Raw genomic sequence first — 14644 nt, forward strand, 5'->3', positions numbered from 1 at the left:
CTCCTTCCCCACCACAACAGCGTGACCCAGGTCAGGATTTCACAACTTGTGCTCTCTCATGAGATTTTTTCCCTCATTTTCTCCCTGTTTTCCCATTTTTCCAGTCTGACTGGCAGCACAACCATCAGCTGTTAAACAAAATTGCCCCCCTACAGCCACAGGCAAAGCAAAGGCTTTAAACTCAGTTTTACAGAGATTTGCCAGAGAAAAAAACAACAACAAATCCTTCTGTGCACCTCCCACTGCCAGGCTGTGTTCCATTCAGTGCTGTGCCCTGACACATCACTTTTGCTGTGCCTGCACACAGCAGCTCACAGGAGCAGTGACACCTCCACAAAAGAGCCACAGACACGTGCCTGAACAAATCACAAAGTGCAGCAAACCAGAAAAGATGCAAACTATTTACTGCCCAACAATGCCTGGCCAGGGTGAGCTGATTTTGTGCAGAAAAGGCAGCAAAGATTAAAGCTGGCTGGAAAATAGGTGGGTTTGTTTTGATGGAAACTTTATGGATTGCTCAGGTGTGGAAATTACTTCAATTACACAGCTACATAAAAAGACTAAATAATCATCAGAAAAGAATTCACATTCCTTGTTTTATTAGATGAAACTGTCAGTTTTGTTTCAATTATTCAGTGATACAGTTGGAGCCCTCTGGCCACAGTGATAAGATCAGACTACAAATAAATAATGAATGGAAAGTATTGGAATCACAGTTCCATCAGTGTTTTTCAGGATACATTTCAGAGTATTTCCTGTACATTCCAGCACATTTCACAGTATGAATTTAGAGCAGAACATCCACCCATTCCAGTGCATAATTTAAGCTCTGAAAAACAGACACATGTGTGCAGCAGGAGGAGCTGCACTGGTCCCTGCAGCACAGGCACTGTCACTGCCACACAGCAGCTTTCAGGCTCTTCTTTGGCTAACATCACTTTGTTAAATATTGATAGAATTAATTTAATTAACTGATTAAATAAATTATTTGTCTAATTAATACTTGTAACCCCAACTGCCAAGGGGTTGAAAGAATACTGAAGCCTTTAGTGCTGTCATAGGTAGGCAAGAAGTGCAAGATGAAGCAGAATCAACATCCATGGCCTGCCTTCCCCAGGATTCCCAAAAAACTGAGCAGGAAAGTGGAAATTGCTCGCACTGGCAGTGAAGGAACAAACCTCTGAGCCCTCTGAACTGGGAGAAACTGAAAGGCTTCACATCTTTCACAAGTAAGTTCTCAGAAGAGCAAAGGGGAAGCATAAAGTGATTCAGTGAGAAAAGAGACGAGCAGACAACAAGGATTTAATTCCTTATTTAAAGCTGCAATCCCTTATTCTGACACCCAGTTGCACAACACACCCTGAGCCACACCATGAGTCAGGGAGGGAAAAAAATCATCACCAAAACGATGGGAAGGAAAGTTTTCAGCACCTCCTCAGTTACAACAACATGGAAGTCCTGGAGTACCTGAAAATAGAGTGAGAAATCAGTGCAGCCATGGAGTGAACACTGACCCTGGCTCAGAGTACCATGGATCATCCCCTGGGAAGCAGCTTGGGAGAATCCCCTGGGAAAATCCCCTGGGAAGCAGCAGTGCCCAGCAGCAGGGCAAGAACCTCTCAGTGTGGCTGTACCAGTGACAGGAAGCCTTTCACCACACCACAAACCCTCCCCAGGAGCTTCTGGCAGAGTCCTCACCTGAGAAAGGTCCATTCACCATAAAAAAGGAGTTTGTCAGAAGCACACAGGATGAGTCACCTTCTAGTGGTGAGTGACTGCTGATTACAGCTTAGATTTTTAGTGATTACCAATTTCAGACGTTTCAAGTGCAGAAAAAAATTAGTGTCAGATTAATGGCTGCACATCAGAGCACGGAGAGCAGATCTCAGGGTTATTTGTTGGGCTTGGCCAGGTTCCTATCACACAACCAGCACTTTTCCCATCTGTATGTAAACCACAATATAAAAAACCCCAAATTCCAGCTATAGCTCAATACACAAGACAAAACTGCATCTTCAGCCCTCTGTCCCAGAGTCCACCTGCAGCTGCTCTTCCCAGAAGTCTCTCAGAGCTCGTGGGAGTTGGCGTGGGGCTCTGGAAGTGTCTCAATGTCACAGTTCTTGATCAGCTGAAAGAGGAACTCCACCTGTTTCTCATAATTCTCAAGGGAGATTCTCTCATTCAACCCATGGATCCTGGAAGAAAAAGGACATTTTTCAGGCCAGGGGGAATTTCTGACCCAAGTGCAAACCCAGCACCCTGCTTGGCTGGGTTGACTTCATAAAGCTGTGCACAGCAGAAAAACACAGCAACATAGACCAAAAACTGCACTGCAACCAACCCTAATGTACTGATTCAAAGGCTCAGAGCCCAACAGCTATGTCTGGAAAAAACCTAAAAATCTAATCTTGAAAAAATCCTAATGGCCCATTTCTTGGCCACTCCTGTACAGCCAAAACACTCCACTCCTGCATCATCTGCACCTCAATAAAATGAGAAATCTAAATAAGCAAACAATCCCTTGCATGATGATGTTGTTATCACATAACTTCAGGAAATTTCAAATCAATTCAGAATGGCAAGTGTCCAAATCTGTGGATAAATCTGCAGGACAAGGCCAGCTACCAGAACAACACTTCTCACACTGCTGCAGCACACAAAGGATCCACTCAGCACCACAGAATCAAACACCTAAACGGGTCCTGCCTGCATTTGAAGGAACAAAGAGCCAGGGCTGACACTGTCTCAGGGCAATTTCCATCCCCAGCACCCAGATCTGCAGGAAATGGGTGGCCTGACAGCGTGGGAGGCCAAGGTACACAAGGGTGGGTTTCCTCCTCTCATGGATCTCCTCTTTCCCCGTGCCCACGTGCAGAGCTCAGTACCTGGGGAGATCATCCTGTTTCAGGAGCAGAGGGTTGAACCTGTAAATGGCCTTGGTGACGTTGGTGAAGTGCCTGCTGTCCGTGTTTCCAATGCACGTGCCTGGAAAACAAACCTCAGGTTTGTTCTGCAGGAGAGGAACAACTGAACTTCAAAAAGTGCCCCACCTTTCCCCAGGGGAGAGGAAAAGCAAATGATAACAGTCCTGCACCAAGAGCAGCACTGGAAACATTGACTGGTACATGCTGGAGAACATTCTCTCCTTCAGGAGCAGGAGCTGAACACACAACTCAACCCAAGAACAGCTTTGACAATCAGCCTCCCCAAAAATATAAGCTTCAAACTTCTATTAACAACTGCACAGCTAGGATAGAGCTGCAAGAGAGGGAAGGAGCTGGGATCATAAGGAACAATACAGAAAAGCAGGAATGGCTTTGCCAGCTATGAAAACAATAAAAGAAGAACTAAAGCAAGAAGACCTCCTCCTCTCCCTCACAATTCCTTTCTTCCCTGAAGAGATTCCTTTGTATGTGCAGAGAGCCCAATTCAAGGCTCATTGTTTCTGTCAGCTTCCTGTTTGCTTTTTTACTTCCACTACTAAAAAACAACATTAAAACTTTGAAAGCATAAAGAGGGAATGGAATAAAAAGAGGAAAAAACAGCTGTTTCCAGCAGTTAACAGCTGGGGTGGAAGAGTACACAGCAAATGGAAACAAGGCAGTGCTGGGGGAGGGAAAAGCAGAAGAGGAAACAATCATCATCATCATGTGCCTGCTGTCACCTGGGACTACACTGTCAACATCTGGGAAAGTGTCCAGGATGGTTCTTTGAAAAATATGGACTGCAAATGTCTGCTCATCCCAAGGACTGATGGGCAGGGGGTCAAAGGCCTCCACCACATCAATCTTCACTCTGTCATCAGCAATGGTGTTCCTGACTGTCTCCAGCACCTGTGGGTGGAACACAGACACAAGAGGAGAACAAGAAATGAGAAAGCAGCCCTTAGAGACATCAGCAGATGTTCAGCTTTCCAGAAAACATCTGTCTGTGAACTGTCAGTTGTGGCTGCAAACACAGGCTGCAAGTGTGTGTCAGTCCCTCTTCTGAGTGCATGGCTGATACTTTAGCTGAATTTTTTAATCAGATGCACATCTCTGTCTCAAGGTACTCCTGAACTGCTTCAGCCCTGGAAGGCAGGAGCTCAGCCTGCTGCTCTTGGAAACTATGGCATCCAAATAATCCAGAAAAAGCTTCCAGAGAGAGAAACTTCCAGCAAAGCTTGGGGAGGGAAGGTTTTGTACTGACAACATTTCACAGCTGCCCTGGGCAGGACAGGCCTGTCAGACCTCCTGAGGTGTGAAAGGTTCCCAAACTCTCCCAGGTCACAAAGCCATTCCAATCCCAGATGATCCACGTGCTCTGTGGCACAAAAGCTGAGGAGATCTGACCAGGGCTACCTCAGCAGCTGTCTCAGCTGAGTGGATCCTGAAGTTCACCGTGGCTCTCGCAGAGGAAGGGATGACATTCACCTGGAAAAAAGAGTCAGTTAAAGTATAAAAGGAAGTGAAAACCAAAATAAAATGCCAGCTGAAAACTCAGAACTGCTCAAACAACTGCAGGCCTCGGGTGCTCCACTGTTTCCACCAAGTGTGATGTCTCTTACACTGTAAATCCTATCTAAAATGCAGATAAATACACAAAGAAATATTCATGAAATCAAGAGAAATTAAGTTAGCTGTTACTTCTATAGAAGTTTTTATTTTGAGCTAAGCTTTCTCCCTTCAGGAAATTTATACTGACAAATTCTGAAACTCTGCAATTTTTTTAAAGTGATATTTTTACCTCATTGTCACATTACATGCTTCATATTTAGGTAAATGTAGTTGCTTAACAACTGATTTTTACTGAACACATAACTCTTCTTATCTACAGACTGAATATTTACAACTTTGTTAAACAAAAACATGTGTAATCTTTAGAAAAAACCCCAAGGAACCAGGGTGTCACTTCCCTCCTGGCCACTCCGTGTCACTGTTCAGCCACTGCATCTTTTCCTGTCCAGGGATGCTTTTCAGTCACAGATTTTTTTCAGACACACCAAACACAGCCTGTTTGTCTTCCAGGGCTCCAGAATTTTTGGACAGTTCCACCTCCTTATCAGGGCAGGATCTGGCTGTTATCTCTCAGTCCAAGGTGCACATTTAACACAGTTCAGGCAACCCCAGACCTGTGCTGCAGATGTCTGGGTCAGGGAAGTGTTTGTGACTGTGACAGTTTCAAATATTGCCTGTGACACTTCGTAGGATTATGCAGAAACCACATTTTCTTGTCTGTGCTGAAATATTAACAATTTAACAGTAGTAAACAGAGATCAGATACTTCTTAAAGGAAGTGATTTTCAAATCCAGGCCATATCTGAGGCAAGAATGAGACTGTGGCACCACACAGGGCCCACACTGATCTTAGAACTGGATATAAATAGGTGGAAATTAAATGTCCTAATTGTTCCATCATAATTACACAGAGAAAAACCCAAATGAAAGTACCTTGATTCCTGCATTAAACAGGGTGACTGCAGTGGTCGTTCGGATCAAGGCGTTGGTGGAAGGTTTCCAGGCAAGGACTCTACAAAAATAGAAACAAACAAAATTTTTCAGATAAATTGAATATTGCTAAAAAATAAGGACCATAATTCCACAGTGAATAAGCTGAATGATGGCTTATTCAATTAACAGAGTGGTTATTAACAGGAAACCACTGAATTATCTAAACTATAAAATAACTGATTTCCTGGGAAGATTAGAAATGGCTTCATCTTTTAAGGGTGAGAGGCTGGGGGTGTTTATCAAGGATCTATTTTCTTACCTGCTGACAATAGGTGAGAACAGCCACAAATTGCTCATGATGATGTTGAGAGGAAACTTGAACTAAGGGGAAGAAACAAAACCACGAATCAGAAAGTTTTCATTCGTCAAGAGCACAGTCGAGTCACTTGAATATGGACAAAACAATTCCAGCAGCAACAATAATCTGGGAGAAAAAACAGCTTTTTTTATCCTTTCTACACAACTAAATTCTTCACTGGGTTACTCTAATGGAAATTTGGGAGTGAAATCCTGCCTGTCTCCTCACCTCTGCTGCGAGGTGCTCCATAGTCATGAGCTCTGGGCCGTAGCCAAACAGGTTGCGCAAGGGATTCTGCTCCAGCCTACAAAACAAATTGTTAATGTTTTCAACACTGAAAAGGTTAAAAAACAACTCTCTGGCTGTTATTGCTCCAGAAGGATGTCAGGAATTTGATTTGTGAAATGTATCTCTGTTATTGGAGATGCAATCACACTCTGCTCTCCTGGTAAGTAAATGTGCAAGCACAGCTCCACAGATTCTGGGCATTCCAGTCACGTGCAGAGATTTCCTCTGAGACACAGCAGAAAAAATCCCAAAGCCTGGCTCTTATAAATACATGAAAATCCATAAAAAATAGCACACAAATCCCACTATGTCTGAGCATACTAAGTTTTTCTAAAATATGTATTTCTTAGCCAATTTGGTATCTACACCGAGGTGCAGAGACACAATTTCTGCAGTCACATTATGTTCACTAGCTTGGAGAATTCCCAGCTGAGGTAGCAGGGATGAGCAGGAACAAATTCCAGAGAATTCCTGCCACCCAAACAAAGGAACCTCTGTTGGTACAGAGGAAATTAGGGCAGACAGCACTTGTCTTGCTTTTAAAGAATTGGCTGACACTGGGAGCAGCTGAAGTGCAAAGACTCTGCAGACACCTGGCAATTGTTCCTTGGCTGGGAGTTTCATTTCTGCCCTTCAAAGTGAGCTACAAACTGCAATTTCAAACACAGAACAGCAGTTTGAAAAAGACTCTAAACACAAATATTTAAAAAGTCACATATCAGTGATTCAGGAGGTTTTCTGACTGTTTTTTACATCAGGTGACAGGGAAGTTCTCACCTGGCCATGGCTGCTGCCAGAATGCCAATACTTGTCTCCTTAGGAGGAAAGGATGAATGCCCTGGCTCTTTTTCCACAGTGAAGTTCAGTGTCATTGAACCTTTTTCTGTGACAGCAATCCTGGACAATGATAAATTAATCAATTAATTAACAAATAAATGACTAATGTAATTCCAAACACAAATGCACAGACGAAATAACCACTAGATAAAAATAACCACTCTGCATAGTTTTAAAATGATAAAAACCACTCAAGCAGCAACAACAAATCATTAACACAGTGTTTAGATCTCTGCAGGACTGATGTCTGGGCTGCTTCTGCAGTGAGCAGAGCTGTACAGCACAGAGTTAAAATGCTCAGTGGAACATTGTGCCTCTGTCAGCACGACTGTGATGGACATCAGGCAGAGGCTGAAGGTCCCTGCCTTGCACTTTGTACCACTGCTCCAGCAGCACCAGCGCTGCCACACGTCCTGAAAACATTCTGTGAGTGACATCAACAATGTCATTTATCACTAATTAATGACTGAAAATGAATCACATTCTGGTGGTCACTCTTACACGGCCACTGGCTTCTTCACCCCTGCAATGATGCCATCCAGCACCGCGCTCCCCTCATCCAGCAGGAAGGAGAGTTTCACTCCTCTGGCTTCCAGCAGAGCTGCAATTTTCTTTGCTCCCTTCAGCCCAGACACCTGTGCAATCCAGGCAGAGGAACTGATCAGATCCAGCCAAAACATCGGGAGGAAAACTGGAAAGCACCTTGCTGTTGGCTACAGCACAAAGAATGCATGAAATCCCCTGGGGAACAGCTCCAGAGCAACCATAAAAGATTCTTCCAGCAAAATTAATTGGAGATCGTTAATGGCCTGGTAGCAGATGAATTTATAGCCATGCTGAGGAGTGCTCTCATTGATGAGTCACTGACTGCTGCTTTCATTTGGGTATCTCAGAGCTGCAAACTCCACAGATTAGCAACTGCAGACCTGTTTATTTCAACTATTAATAATTCTTTGTCTTTATATTTTGACAGTGCCTAACCAAACCCACCTCCCCTGCCTCCCTGTACCACTGGAACATATTTGCCAGTTCTTCCTGAACATTTGGCACAACCACGTGAATCTCAACCCAGCTTCTCCTGTCTCCAAAATGGGATTGTTGCTGCACCTTCCTTGCAGAAAAGAATTTGAATTGACACCCTCCAATGTTCTTTTCCCTTTGCTCATCACACCAAACCCTTTGTGAATGTCACTCCAAGCCAAACAATCAATCCATAACCATGACCTGGGGCCTGACACAGTACCTCCCCACAGAACCAAGAAAAACAGGAAAGACCTTCCAGCTAAACAATGTTTCAAAATTAAGTCCTGTTACCTAGAGGAACAATGCAAACAGGTTGTTGTTGCAAGGAAAGGAAAGAAAATACCTCCTCATCGTGGCCAATGCCAACATAGAAGGAGCGGCGGGGTCTGTAATTCCTCCTCAGCAGGAATTCCAGAGCTTGCAGAATGCCCTGCAGGAAAAGCAGAACGTGCTGGACCATCCCTGGGTGGTAACCAGGAGAATAAATGCAACAGAATGCAGTGTGATGGAAGAGAACTGGGATGCTTTCACAGCCCTTGTGCTGTTCAGAGCTAAGCTTTGATTCCTACAGCTCCCACTGAGGATATTCCCATTCCCTGGAAAAGACACTGCAGTGGTTTTGATCAATAATGCTCTGACAGGTGTCAGGGCAGGGACATGAAACACAGAGCAGCTGGTTCAGGGACAAACTGTACAGGGAGCCCCCAGAGCCAGAATTATCCAAGAATTCACTGTTCCCTTACAGTGCCTGCCACACACCCAGACTGGCTTTCTGCAGCTACCAAATCCAGGCAGTTCAAGGAGCTGCATGTTTTGTACAAGAAGTGCCAAGATGACAGAAACAGAACAAGAAAATTAATCTGAAAAATGAGAAATCAAAAAATCAGATCTACCATTTGCTGTGGCTATATATGTAAAGCAATACATTTGCTTTATTATTCCATCTCTCTTTTTCAATGGAAATGACTTAATTTTTCACATATCACCTCAATATTGTCAGCACCCATTTTTTTGCCACGTTCACTGAAATTGCTGATTAGATTTTTTTTTTGGCCATTTGTGGAATTACTTGTGCAGTTCACAGCAGAATGAAGCACCAACCTCAACTTTTAAGTTTCAAGGCTTTGAAATTGATGATTAAACATCCTGAAACTTTCTAGGAGTGTGTCCTGTGTGACACGAAACATCTGTTCAAATTTAAATACAGGGCTGCCATGGAAGTCATCAAAGTCACAAAGGAACATTTCCCATATTAATTTTTCCATCAACCTTTTCCCCATGAGAAATCTTTCCCAGATCCATCTTTTCTGAATCCATTCCTCCCAAATGTGTTCAGTATAACAGCTCTTTGTTCTGCCACAGGCTGCAAAAAGATGCAGGGTTGTATGTCTATCTTATTAAACAAACACATTTAATTTGAAATTCAAGCCTTTTCCAAGGGCCAGTTTTGGCTTGGAGAACCTTTGTGACACCTGGGGAAAAGGACAAGGTCTATCCCTGGTTTCAAATACAACATTTGACAGAGAATTATGGAATGGTTTGGGTTGGAAGGGACTTTATAGCTCATCCAATGCCACAGGCAGGGATTTGTGACACCTGGGGAAAAGGACAAGGTCTATCCCTGGTTTCAAATACAACATTTGACAGAGAATTATGGAATGGTTTGGGTTGGAAGGGACCTTATAGCTCATCCAGTGCCACAGGCAGGGAAACTTTCACTATCCCAGGCTGCTCCAACCTGGCCTTGGCCACTCCCAGGGATGGGGCAGCCACGGATTCTCTGGCCACCTGTGCCATAAAACTTTAAATTGAACCAAATACATCTGCATCTGTGAATATGATTCTCCTGATTCTTCATGAGTTTTAACCCTCTTTTCTCCAGTAACAGTGAAGAATGAGTGAAAACACTCCATCTTGAGGAAAAGTCGGGAGAAAACTGCAGGACTTGGAATTTATCCAAAGTAGGAATTGATCCCTAGCAGAAAGAGGGGCGAGAGAGAGCCAGCACAGTGAATTCCAAGAGGATGGGCTGCTCCCCTCTGCCTTTCCCAGGCTGTATCAGTGTGGAAGGACGTTACCAAGCACACGTACAATGGCAGAGTTTTTGTTATCCAGCGTTCCTCGTCCGTAGATGAAACCTTCGTGCTCTGCAGCTGAGAAAGGAGGGAAATCCCAGCCCTCGGGGGGAGCAGGCACCACATCCATGTGTGCCAGCAGCATATAGGGCAGCAGGCCAGGGGCAGAGCCCTGAACTGTAAACAGGTGGCTGTATTTCCCAACAATTTCATGTTGGATGAACTTTGAAGAAAATACAGCCGGGAAGACTGTTAGGAAAAAAAAATTAAAGACACATGTAAAAAAAATTAACAGTAATGGCCAATTTTAGCATTATTCCATAGAGGTGTCAGCTAGATAGCATCAGGGGGGAACTGTAAATAAGGCTGGCCAGAAACAGAAGTTCTCACACGTCTACCAATCCATCTCACTTGGGATTTGAAACTCTCCTAAACAAAAGCAGAATTCTTGTTCAGCAGTGCTGCAGCTCTTTTGCAGAGAGCAATGATGGAACTGCCAAAAAATTAGCATTATTCCACAGAGCATTATTCCATAGAGGTGTCAGTTAGGTAGCATCAGGGGGGAACTGTAAATAAGACTGGCCACAGCAGAGAACAGAAGTTCTCACACTTTTACCAATCCATCTCACTTGGGATTTGAAACTCTCCTAAACAAAAGCAGAATTCTTGTTCAGCAGTGCTGCAGCTCTTTTGCAGGGAGCAGTGATGGAACTGCCCAGAAACTAGGTTGATACAGCAGCAGCCATCCTCTTTCACTTTCTTTATGGCATTTGACCATCTCAAGGACCAAAAACCACCATTACAAAAAGTCTTTTGAACCTTTTGGGGCCATTGATACCACTGCTACAGAGGGGACACACATGTGACATTTGTAACAGGTCTTTCTTCAGGAAAAATATAAAAATCTCTTATATTCAGGAATGATACATGCTGTCTTCAATTTGTTTATGAAAATAGAGCAGCAGAGACTGCCAAGACTGAAAGTCCAGTACCTTTCTGAATGTAACTCCCAAATTCTTCCATGGCAGTTGTATTCAAATCCTCTGGAGACCTGGACACAGTTGGGATTTTAATGGCCCCTTCAAAGAAACACAGAACAGAAATCACTCAGCACCAAAACCAAACAAAGCTCGAATTGCACTTCAAAAGTGGAAGTACATTTGTGTTCCTGAGTGTTTTTCCAGGCTTTAAACATTATTTCACAGCACAGCACGAGCTGCCATGATCAAAAAGAGACTGATGTGCTTCAGCTGGGCCGTGCACATGCAGCCACCAGCATTTCCTAACAGCTCAGCCAAGGCATCTCTCCAGACAACTTGACTCCACTTTTCATGCTGAAGTGTTGAATGATATCCTTAGAAATGCTACTGTCCAGGAGCAGCTGCAATTTGCTTGGGTGATGTGATTCCCCAGAGCCACAGGCTCCTCTGGCAGCTGAACAGGCAGCTGAGTTGGCAGTGCAAGGCTCTTTCTCAAGAGTTAAGCAGGTTGTGATGGTTATTACACCTCCATACTGCTTTATAAATTAACCTGTATAAACAGACAGGGCTTTTGTTGGCCCTTTTGGTCTGCCCTGTCATTTAAACAGGCTCTCCAACATCCAGTCCCTGTCCTGCAGAACATGGCAGTAACTCAGCCCCAGCTGCCTTCCCAAACAGCAGCTGCCAGGAGAGGTTATGGATTCTTTTGAGGTCGTGTGATTCATGAATTAACACAAAAATCTATTGTGAGCCTTCACTTTCCCATTAAAAAAGAATGCAAACACAATTTGCTAGGCAATAAATCCTACAAACCAGCAAGGTATGAGGTTCACACACAGGGTTTTATCACTTGGTGCCAGATTGTGGTTTCCTGCACAGTGCCAGCCCTACTGAGAGCTAAACCCCTCAAATCTCCTACGTCAGACAGCACAAACAGCCCAGGACTGGGCACAGCAGTGGTGAGCAAGAACAAGAAAGGGAGAAAATCCCGACAGTGACTTATGCAGTGGACAAAGGGATGTCTGGAAACGCCTACATGGGTGTCTGGCAAAATTCTGTGTGTACAAGCAGGAAACAGTGGAGAAAAGAAACGCCTACATGGGTGTCTGGCAAAATTCTGTGTGTACAAGCAGGAAACAGTGGAGAAAAGAAACGCCTACATGGGTGTCTGGCAAAATTCTGTGTGTACAAGCAGGAAACAGTGGAGAAAATCAACACAGGGCAAGAGCTGGCTCAGGAGAAGCACAGGATCGCTGAGGCTGGAAAATCCCTCTGGGATTATTGAGTGCAAGCTGTGCCCGATCCCCACCCTGAGCACTCAGTGCCACCTCCAGGGATGGGCACTCCAAACCCCCCTGGGCAGCCCCTTCCAGCCCTTTCCAGGAGGAATTCCTGCTGATGTCCAACCTGAGCCTCTCCAGCCCAGCCTGAGGCCGTTCCCTCTCCTCCTGTCCCTGTTCCCTGGGATGAGATCCCAAATCCCCCCCGGCTGTGCCCTCCTGGCAGGGAGTTGTGCAGAGCCACAAATTCCCCCTGAGCCTCCTTTGCTCCAGGCTGAGCCCCTTCCCAGCTCCCTCAGGACTCTCCAAACCCTTCCCAGCTCCCTCAGGACCCTCCAAACCCTTCCCAGCTCCCTCAGGATTCTCCATTCCCCTCCCTGGACTCGCTCCAGCCCTTCCTGAACTGCAGTGCTCAGAACTGGACACGGTGCTCGAGGCGTGGCCTCAGCAGCGCCCAGCACAGATTTTCAATCACTTCCTTAGTCCTGCTGTGATTCCTTCCAGGGAAAGCACCCGGGTAGCGGCTGCCTCCACACCCGCCCGCCGTGCCCTGGGTCCCCCCTCAGGAGGGGCCGGTCCCGGGGCGAGGGGGGCTCACAGCGCTCGGGCCCCCTCACCTCGCAGCGCCTCCTTGAGCTCCCGCCGCTCGCCCGCGCTGAGGGCGGCGGTGCCGGCGCTCCGTGCCCAGAGCCGCGGGACCCCGGCCGGGGCTCGCAGGACGAAGGCGCGGAGCAGGACGGCGGCCGCCAGCGCCAGCACCACCGAGCCCAGCGCCAGCAGCGCCGCCGTCACTGCCCGCCGCCCGCCCGCCATGGCTGACCGCCGCGCCCCCGCAGCTGATGGGCGTGACCGGGAGCCAATCGGCACCCGCCTCGTCAGCATGGCAACCAATGGGGTTGGAGTAGGGGCGGGTTCAAGCCACTCCTCTCGCGGGGGCTGCTGGGAGTTGTAGTTTGCAGCGGATGTGGCTGCGGCCGAGGGTAGTGCGGAGTTGGGGAACGGTTTGCGTTTCAAAGGATCTTAAATCCCATCCCATTCCACCCCTGCCGTGTCAGGGACACCTTCCACTGTCACTGGGTGCTCCAAGCCCTTTCCAACCTGACCTTGGACAATTCCAGGGGTAGGGCAGCCACAGCCTCTCTGGGCACCCTGTGCCAGGGCCTGCCCACCCTCACAGGGGAGAATTTCTTCCCAATATTGGGGATAAAAGGAGTTCCTGTGGGGAATAACCACCCGCAGGCTCACTGGGGGCACAAGTGAGGCAGAAGGATGCCAGGACTGGCCAAGGGACAGCCCAGGGAGTCTCTGTGTTGTACAGCCCCACTTCTGACAGACTTTAAATCCACCTACTTTTCAAAATATGTCACTTCTTTCCTTGATTCCACCAGCTAGCACAACGGAACACTTCTTATTCCCTTCTTTATAGCTGTTCTGAACAGAATGTGAAGACTTATCCCAGCTTCCCATGGCACAAACTGTCCCAGGATGCCAAAGCCCAGATGGGAACAGCCATGGTAATCCTGTGCCTGAGGCAGCAGAAAATGACAATGATTGTTCACACATTCTTTATTATAAAAAAAAAAAAAAAAAAAAAAAAAAAAAGAAAAAAGAAAAGAAGAACGAAACCAACATTAAATTAAATAAATTACAAACATTTCTGAGCTGGTTATACATCATGCATTTACCAAGTAAGGCTTCAGAGCCAAAACGTATCAACCTCACTGTTACTTAAGAGCCATGAAGGGAATATTTTACTGGAAGTGAAAATATTTCACCAGCGTGACTTTGAGCTCCCCTAATTCTCTGCCCAGGCACTTGAGAATTATGACTTTGGCCACATTGTGCCTCCAGCAGTGCCATCTACCTGCTGCTGTTGCATTTATTGCCAGAACTGACCCAGAATTTGGCTACAGAAATGGGATTTCCTTCTGCCTGGGTCATGATTTGCAGGAGAGCCACTGCTGCTCTTTCCGAGCCATTTCTTGTGACATCCCATCCCATTTTTGTAGGAAGTCCAGGAAATACAATCTGGTTTATGCCTCTGCTCTGAGGATTCCTGCATTTGGCCTGTCAGACCCAGGCTGGGAAATCAACCTTCTGTAAAGAATTCTGAATGTAGAGCTGGGAACTGGAACTTCCCTCTTTTAATGTGATGCCAGCTCAGAGACCCAAAAATATTGATCAGGACAGTTTCTTGTTGCTCTGCACCAATTTCTTCGTTGTCTTTCTTTCAAAATTAGCACTTTTTAAAAGGAGCACTCAGGCAGTACAAAAGGCCATGAGGAATTACCCTCAAAGATAATTTAAGAGACTTAATCTCTTGCTTTTACCTTGTAAAACAAGCTATACATGGAGATTTCTGGAAAACCCACTG

General features: G+C 45.8%; 1 protein-coding gene across 2 annotated transcripts; it reads right to left on the minus strand.

Moving 5' to 3' along the window:
- Positions 1-586: 586 nt before the first annotated feature.
- PM20D1 (peptidase M20 domain containing 1) lies at positions 587-13091 on the minus strand. 2 transcript variants are annotated; one of them, XM_041422751.1, is made up of 14 exons: positions 12888-13091; positions 11003-11089; positions 10027-10259; positions 8279-8365; positions 7414-7547; positions 6853-6972; positions 6016-6091; positions 5749-5810; positions 5430-5508; positions 4341-4412; positions 3665-3833; positions 2886-2985; positions 2040-2195; positions 587-1467 (listed from the first exon to the last, which is right to left on the minus strand). In XM_041422751.1, exons 1-13 carry the CDS (start codon positions 13081-13083, stop codon positions 2066-2068), a joined length of 1545 nt encoding a protein of 514 aa, XP_041278685.1. In that variant the 5' UTR covers positions 13084-13091; the 3' UTR covers positions 587-1467; positions 2040-2065. The 2 variants fall into 2 exon arrangements, with proteins under 2 accessions (XP_041278685.1, XP_041278684.1); XM_041422750.1 differs by having other exon boundaries at positions 587-2195.
- Between the last annotated feature and the right edge of the window lie 1553 nt (positions 13092-14644).

Source organism: Onychostruthus taczanowskii, unplaced genomic scaffold (assembly GCF_017590055.1).
Source record: "Onychostruthus taczanowskii isolate IOZ18803 unplaced genomic scaffold, ASM1759005v1 scaffold74, whole genome shotgun sequence".
Taxonomy (NCBI): domain Eukaryota; kingdom Metazoa; phylum Chordata; class Aves; order Passeriformes; family Passeridae; genus Onychostruthus; species Onychostruthus taczanowskii.